The 8,937-nt window shown below is 33.5% G+C and overlaps 1 protein-coding gene across 1 annotated transcript in view; it reads right to left on the bottom strand.

The window, feature by feature from the left end:
* Positions 1-3,540: 3,540 nt before the first annotated feature.
* Positions 3,541-8,937, bottom strand: part of LOC129438928 (sialoadhesin) — a 28,791-nt gene continuing 23,394 nt past the window's right edge. Inside the window, exons 5-10 of the mRNA XM_073863371.1 lie at positions 8,419-8,839; positions 7,563-7,610; positions 7,341-7,473; positions 6,191-6,223; positions 4,501-4,520; positions 3,541-4,373 (exon numbers count right to left, since the gene is read on the bottom strand). Coding sequence (XP_073719472.1) covers positions 8,535-8,839 — 305 coding nt within the window. The 3' untranslated portion in view covers positions 3,541-4,373; positions 4,501-4,520; positions 6,191-6,223; ... (1 more) ...; positions 7,563-7,610; positions 8,419-8,534. The remainder of the gene's footprint in view (positions 4,374-4,500; positions 4,521-6,190; positions 6,224-7,340; positions 7,474-7,562; positions 7,611-8,418; positions 8,840-8,937) is intronic.

Raw genomic sequence — 8,937 nt, 5'->3', positions numbered from 1 at the left:
GAATGAATGTGCAAGCTGTACTTCTTTGTATTTGAAAACTTCAAAGACACCACACACACACGCACGCACGCGCGCGCACGCACGCACACACACACACACACACACACGCTTTACACATACATGCTTAACAAAACTACACCATGTCAATATATGAAGACTTAATTCAGACTTTTTCTAAGTATAACCCTGATGTAACACACATTTACTTGTTACACTTCTTGTACATGATTACTCCAGCAAATATGACAATGAGAAAGAAGACAAATGAGGGGGCAAGAATGTAAAGCCCAGTTGTCTTCAAGTCAAAGGTCATCACATTGGTTTCATTCTGGGAAACAGCTAAAGGAAGTTGAAGATGAAGTCATTTATTGGTCATTATGATGTATATATCATGTAAATAGCTACAGGACAAATGTGAAACACATACATTTATTTTGGACTGTGGTCATTGATTTTTGAGACTCTGTAAAAGAATCTGCAGACAAAAATCTATAAGTGAAAAGACACTGAGGAATCACACACATTGTCTTGAAATCACTCACGTTGTACATGTAAGTCGACAGAAGCTGTGATTTTCTTTTCAGAAATATTTGTAGTGCAGATTAATTTCTTCCCATCGTCTTTCTTTGCTACAGTAGGGGAAAATGTTACAGTTAGGCAACAGATGATTAGATGTGGAAAGAGTAATAAAATATTCTACTCAAGTAAAAGTAAAGTTACTGTAATAATATTTTACTTAAGTAAAAGTAAAGTTACTTGTCTAAAAATCTACTCAAGTAAAAGTAAAAAGTAGGTCATTTGAACTTTACTCAGAATAAAAGTTACTTTTTTACAGCGGGGTGAGGTGGGTGAATCTAATATAGCTCCAAAAGGAAAAGGGAATATACTGTAAGTATCAAACTAGTTGTTTCAGGAACACCTTTAGGTCAGCAGCTAGTAAATACAATAACTATAGTTAGGTTGTAATTGATTGACTGCTGGTAATATACACTATTTTATTAAACATTATAGCCTATATATACTGTAATTGGCATATTGAGAATATAATGAGATAAGTGCCACATACATTTATTCTATATGTTTATCCTCTTTGCATGCTTCCCTAATCTTATAAGTTTTAGAACCTATAGTATTACCGTATTTTCTGGACTATGAGTCACAATTTTTTCATAGTTTGGCGGGTCCTAGAACTTCTAGTCAGGTGTGACTTATACGTAAAAAATATTTTATATGAACCAAGAGAGACCATTACCGTCTACAGCCGTGAGAGTCCGCTCTATGCTGCTCCTGTATTTATGTCATTCAATGGATTCAGTAATGTGGAATTACTTTGGGAACTTTTTGAACTTGATTTGGCTTGTAGTGTTAATTTAGCCTGTTCAGTCTCCCAGGTATATTCTTTATGCTATTGTGATGGTGCTCTTATGACAGGAGAAAAGATTTAAATTATCCAGTGGCGGCACACTTTTTATCTCATAATCATGATGTGTCAACCTTACAGTTTTGAATGCCACCTAGAGGCGGAAACATTGAATTGCTCCTACAGAGACGAGAACTTTTTTGGATTTTCACTTTAAATACGTTATCTCCTTTTGGGATGAATGATGAGGCAATCTATAATGTAATGTTATAATTTCATATTTCTCTAAAATGTATGAGAAAATATTACCCATTATGATGGTGACTGGATGATGATGTGTTCTGCCATTCATTTGTTTTTTGAGGATGTGTTCTGCTGTCTGTTGTGATGTGGTGAGTTTGAGAATATATATTCTACTATTCATTGTGATATGATGAGTCTATTAGGATGAGCTCCATTATTTATTGTAATGTGATGAGTTTATGATGATGTTTTTTATTGCTCATTGTGATTGGTTTATCTTTGACCTTGACAATGTGACTGGTCAGGATAACTTTTTAAATACACGGAAGTGATGTATATATTTTTGATGCCTGAAGAAGATCGAGAGATCGAAACGTTGCAGCAATAAAGTATTTTCTATTTTTGCAAGTGGATAGTGTGCGGGACCTTTCTTTTTCTATTTGACATAATGTGTACACAAAATAAATATTTAGTCATTTACTCACCCCCTATGTTAATCTAAACCACCATGTGTTCATTCTGTTGAACACAAAAGAAAAAAAAATGTAAAGGCCAATATTCTGTTGCTAATTGTAATGCAATGTGTTTGCGTGGTTTAAGGTAAAAAAACACACACACATTATTTTCCACATACCATACATATGTACATATGCACATCCAGTTTTGTACTCTCCCATGTTCATGAAACAAATAAATGCGCAGCACACAATCAAACATTTAAGCTGTACTGTTCTAGAACAGCACATAAAACTTAACCATTGATTTCTTATCGATTCCTCTATTGGTAGGCCAAACAAAGTTGTTTGTCTTTTGTTTTGCAAGGAAAAACACAGCGTCTCCATGACATGGTGGCAGCAAAAATATTACATTGCGAATGAAAGTTACACCTTTTTTCTTTCTTTGCATACACATTAGGTCTGTGTTATGCAAATTTTTTTCCTGCAGTATGACGTCCAACTGCAGGGTTGTGTTTGAACGGGCGTTTTTGGAAGGCATGGATGAGGCTTCACTTTTAAAAAGATCTCTTTGGGTTTGAAACGTTATTATTTGCAACTTTACAGATCTTCTATATGTACATGCAGCTTTTAACACACTAAAGACAAAAGAAAACATGAAATCGGATCAAATGACTCATTAATAAATGATGGTAATAAACCTTTTGTGAGTCGAAGTCACAGTTACATCCCGCGCAATGTGGTGGCAGAAAAACAGTGGAAATGAATCAGACACGAGTGAAACTAACAATATAACTCACTAGAAAATGTCTTGTTGTGCTGTTGAGTGTCAGAATAGGAATGCCAAAATAGATGACCTTCATTTTTATAGTATACCGTCATCAAAGACACTATTTGAAGATAAACGTATGTGTTTATGGTTGCAATAAGCCCTCAACCGGACAGACTGGAGTGATGAAATCATTAGGAAATCTTTTAATAATTAGAATAGAAAATAATTAGAGAAGATATCCGGTGTTCTGTCCAAGTCTGATCCCTCTATGTGTTTCTTATAGCGTCTTCATCACGTCACGTTTATAATTTATTCAGAAAGATTAAAGATTTGAATGAGTTCATAATATCAATAATATTACCATTTATTAAAGTTTTCATATTTTCTTTTTCGTTTTCTTTTACTTCTTTTTACCTTATATCTTAGCCTATGTCTTCTTCCTGTTTGTTCTAAATTATGATGTTTACTAATAAATATACTGTATAAACATAGCACACACACACACACACACACACACGATGTAAAGTGTTAATAATATATAAACAGGCCTATACAAATTAATTTGTATGTAAACAAAATAGTTTTAGAACAAACACGTAGGTTTAAAATATAAGGAAGAAATTGAAAACAGGAAAATGATGAAATATTTAATAATATACAGAATACATGATAGTATTGCTCTTATAAGTACTTCAGCGATTCATACTGTAAAAATAATTGATTTACCAATAAAGAACAATACATATGCATTACATACGCACACATATCAGTAGCCAATCCATTTATACTTTTAATTTATTTAAAAAATAAACGTAACTTGGTGAAAACGTTATAAGAAACATTACACTTAAGAGAAATATAGGGGAAACAGACTTCTACAGAACACCGGATCCATAAAAATCACAATTTAAAGCTAAAACACTTCACACCCCTATTGCAGAGCAGTCACTTTCTGCCACCAGTTGGGCTCCGCCCACAAAAAACGTCATCTCTGTTTGCAAACATGCAAAAGGTCTATAAACTTGACGATACCCATTGACGGCCATACTGTACTACAGAAGGAAACATCATTACTGTGAACGTCAAATGGTACGGCAACTGTGTGCTCACCATCATTTATCAAAATATCTTCTGTTGTGTTCAACAGAATAAAGAAACTCATACAGGTTTGAAACAACATGAGAGTGAGTAAATAATGACAGAATTGTAGTTTTTGTGTGAACTGTCCCTTTAAGTGCAAAGTTGTTTGCTTAGCCAAATGGCTCATTAGAACTGAAAAACCAAAGAGAGATCCAGATGCCACACAAATCAGACAAAGTAAGAGTAAGTCTAATATAAAAGCATGTGAGTTCAAATATTGATGCTATTTTCCATGACATAATAAAGTATTTTCTAATATTAACTCAAATATATGTTGACTTTTTTTTCTGTTTAAAACACTTTATTGAGCACATTTTGCAGGTGATATTGAGCATTTTCATTAGACGTTTCCATTAATGTTGAGATCTTCCATATTGGCTTAATAATCTTCATAATCCTCCATCTTAAAGTATAAATTCAGAGACACAGAGGTAAAATCAGTCAATAACATTTCAGACACTATTTGATGTCAGAAACCGTTAATTCATTAAAATGGTGTAAAGTAATATAATGATTGATTGTATACTTACAGTGCAGGATTTTCTAAAGACTAAATTGCACAAGAGACAATAAACAATTGAAAAGGAAGTTAATAAATCATTTAATGAATTAAAGAAAACAATTTAAGTCTAAACTAAAGACATTTCCCTTCAACAAAGCACTCACATACTTTGTTTAGTAAATGCCACAATAGTTAGCTTGTCCAGAACGAAGCATTCACATAATTTGTCTGGGTAATATACTTATGCCGCAATAGTTAGCATGTCTGGAGCCCTGCGACCATCGACCGCTTCCCGTTGTCAGCTGACATTGGCTCAACTTAGAACTCTCTTCTATATGTTACATCATTACTACGTTCGCTAGTACGGGTTAATCTTAGCCTCTTTTCTCGGCTTCTTATGTTGTTCGCCAACTTTTTTTCCTGCTTAATGTAAAGCTGATTTGAAACAATTAATGCCATCAATAATGCATTTATAGAGGTTAATAACTGTAATAATAAGCAACTTATAACATGGTTATAACAATATATAACAAAACCGTTATTTGAAATAGAACTAAATCTTCATGATTATTTTAAGTGAATGCATATAGTGTACAGTTTTCCTAATTTAAATTTTATGAAATCATAAAGATGTTATCTAAAATAGCCATGCTGTGAGTTATTTCAATCTATTGTTATACTGTACAACATTTTTTACAGTTTACAGTTTTAGAGACTGACTTTAGCACGCAACTATTGACAGAGCTGACAAATATCACATTATTTCCGTTTTGTGCGTCTAGGTCTGGAAAGCTGTTTTGCTGTCATTTTTTTCTTATAAAGCGTTGTGTTTCTGGTTTCATGTGTTACAGTACTGATCAATCTACAGGTTATTTAGTGCTCTAACGCAGTGGTTCCCAAACTTTTTCAGCCTGCGGCCCCCCTTGTGTATTGTGCATTCCTTCGCAGTCCCCCAAAGAAAATTTGTGACAAAAAACTGTTCTAAAACTCAACATTTTAATAAAAAAAACATTAAATTATACAAAAAATAGTGCTTTTGGTTAGTAGCCATATTTTTTTTTAGATTTAATTACACAGAATTCACGATAAATTAATGTATTTCATAAAACTGGCGCCCCCCGGCACCATCTCGCAGCCCCCAGTTTGAAAACCACTGCTCTAACACATCCTGAAGTTTGACTTCTCTGACTTTTTCAAAATAAGAGTAAATCGGGTTTAAATGTCAGGAGTTTCTGTCGGGACGAAAGTAACACGCGTTACTTTTCTCTTGCTGCTAATATTGTTGCATTATGTTGGACATTCAAGTTTGTACTATCAGGTGGTTTTTGAAACATTTGATGAAACTTACATTTAAAATGAAAATTTATTTTCATTGTTTTTTGCAAAGATAAATGACAAAATATATTTGCAGTTACATATAAACAAGGTCATAGTCATGTATATTTACTAAAAACAAGTTTAACAAAAAAATCTATCTTGTTTTGTTGTGTTATACTTTTGACCCACCTGTGTGTTACTTTTATCCCTGCTGACAGGGTCAAAATAACAATGCGCTACTTATATTCAAAGTGAAATTATACTGAAGTCATTTTAGATTTGTTCAAAAATATTGATAGACCACACTTGTGAGTCATTAACAACATCAAAAATATATCTCTGTCTAAAACAATTACGATTTTCTAAAAAAAAAAGGTACTTCCCCCCATGCTGTCTCCTACCTCTTTGGTTATGGTATACGGGCCGCATTTGACCTGTGAACATTAACACATGCATTAATATCACAACAAGATAGGTGAAGTATAATATTGTACGTTTTTATAAACAGACTTATGTATATTTACTTTATCCATTAGCTTGATTCATTTACACTTATACATTTAGAGCAGCAGACAATGTAAATACCAAAAACCATACGGTTTTAAAGAAATTACTATAAGAAATCATTCACAGATGCAGGATGTCACTCTCTGACCTGCACTCAAGCTGCCACTGGGCCGTACCATTTTGAAACTTTCACATTTGTACCTAAAGAGTGCATATCAGTACCTCAAAGGTACATATTGGTATCAAATGCATACATATCTATACCTAAATTCTACTGCATATGAAGAGTTTCGTTGCAAAACGAGATAAATAAATTTTTTTTTACATTTTTGTCAAAAGATGTTTATTATGTTATCATGTTATTATTTTGTTTTATGGTGCTACTTAGCTGTATTTTTTAAGTTATGAAGGTTTAAATCAAAACAAACCAACTGCAGTTGCATTGAAATTAATTGGAATGCAAAACCAAAAAACGAGATTTCTGAACAATTAAAAAAACGGTGGTTATCTCGTTTTGCAACGAATCTCTTCATATATTGACCTTTCACTTGAAATTCTTTCTGGGAATTTTGGGAAGAAGCAAAGAGAGACATGCAAGGAGTCATCCAACATCTATTTATGAGCATATGTACCTGCAAATTTACATTATTTTATATATTTTTAAAACAGCTGGTTTTTAGCAACCCACAAATGTCAGAGCATTTATGGTGCTACTGTTTTAGGTTATGGTTGCTAAGGCTGAAAGTGGTTTCTAGGTATGTTCTCACATAGAAATTATTCACACATATATTATGAACATAGCTAACCAGAGCTGAAGTGATGCTGCCTCGCTCTCATACATAAGACATGTTCAGTCATTAGCACACTGTAATCTGATTATATTTTCATAATAGTTTTTAAAAAAGTGATCAATCATACAACATAAAATGCAGGACAGTTTTAAAAGCTCTACTTATAGCTCAACAAAACTACATCATATCAGTATATGATGAATACTTAATTCAGACTTTTCCTAAGTTTAACCCTGATGTAACACACACGTACCTGTTACACTTCTTGCATATAATGACTCCAGCAAATATGAAAATGAGAAGCAAAGCAAATGAAGGGGCTAGAATGTAAAGCGCAGATGTCTTCATGTCAAAGGTCATTACATCTGTTTCATTCTGGGAAACAGCTAAATAAAGTGAAAGAATGAAGTCATTTATGTGTCATTATGATGTATATATCATGTGAACAGCTACAGGACAAATGTGAAACACATACATTTATTCTGGACTGTAGTCACTGGTTTTGGAGGCTCTGTAAAATAATCTACAGACAAAATCTATAAATGATAAGACACAGAGGAATCGCACACACTGAAGCAGTGTTTCTCAAACTTTTTCTGCCATTCCCCACTTTGGAGTTAGGCAAGGGTTCCAAGCCCCACCTGTCCCCAATCGTCCCAACAAAATGGTAATCAAATAGGCTTAAGTTTAATTGTTGAAATTTATATTACATTAAACATTTTTAATAGAGAAAAAATATGCCAATGTATTATCACGTTTTGCATGAAATAAGACTTTGTTCAATAGTAAATAATAATAATGCAACTTTGTTTGCATTTTTTCTCTGACAAGTCATCACACTTTTTTTCAGCTGACTTATTTGGTTGATTAGTTTCACTGTCTGTCTTGATTTTCTCTGCTTGTGTCGAATCTCCAGTTTTCTTTCAATTGAGTGTCACAAACGTATTCATTGTTAACTTTAATAACGCTACCACCTATACTGCCTCTCCTTATTAAAGTTTTTGTTTTGCTTTAATTAACATTCCGATGTAAATTCATTCTTGTAAGCTATGGTTTCGCATTAAATTTTCTTCACAGTCTGATGTCAGGCTTATATTTAAATGTGTCGTTTTGAGTGTATGTAAATAAAGGAATTAGAGATAGGCACAAAAATGACTAAATTTACTCCAATTTGTCACACTCCACTTGTAAGGTTACTATTCCTCACCAGTGGGGCCCGCAGCACACTTTGAGAAACACTGCACTGAAGGAAGTGGAAGATGAAGTCATTTATTGGTCATTATGATGTATATATCATGTAAAGAGCTACAGGACAAATGTAAAACACATACATGTATTCTGGACTGTAGTCACTGGTTTTGGAGTTTCTGTAAAAGAATCTGCAGACAAAAATATATAAATGAAAAGACACAGAGGAATCACACGCATCGTGTATGGTGTCTTGAAATCACTCACGTTGTACATGTAAGTCGACAGATGCTGTGATTTTCTGTCCAGAAATATTTGTAGTGCAGATTAATTTCTTCCCATCATCTTTCTTTGCCCCCAAAAAGGTTATGGTGGAAAAGGTGGCCAATTCAAACCCTGTAAGTTGTTTCTTTTCATTTTTGACCGGCATATTCTCATAGTTCCAGGAGAGGATCGGAGGATTCTTCTGACAGGAATGGTGGACGGTACAAGTGAAGGTCTTTGCAACACCCTCTATGATATCTGCTGCCAGTTTAGGCTCAATGGTTATATTATAATGGACACCTGAAATTAAATTATAAGCAGTTGGCACAAACATCAAACATGATTTTAATACTACAAGTATAGATGTATGTCTTTAAATGCATACATTTTTACTTACA

Source organism: Misgurnus anguillicaudatus, chromosome 24 (assembly GCF_027580225.2).
Source record: "Misgurnus anguillicaudatus chromosome 24, ASM2758022v2, whole genome shotgun sequence".
NCBI classification, from domain to species: Eukaryota; Metazoa; Chordata; class Actinopteri; order Cypriniformes; family Cobitidae; genus Misgurnus; species Misgurnus anguillicaudatus.
Note: the sequence above shows the minus strand (reverse complement) of the source record. Positions and strands in the feature narration are given on the sequence as shown.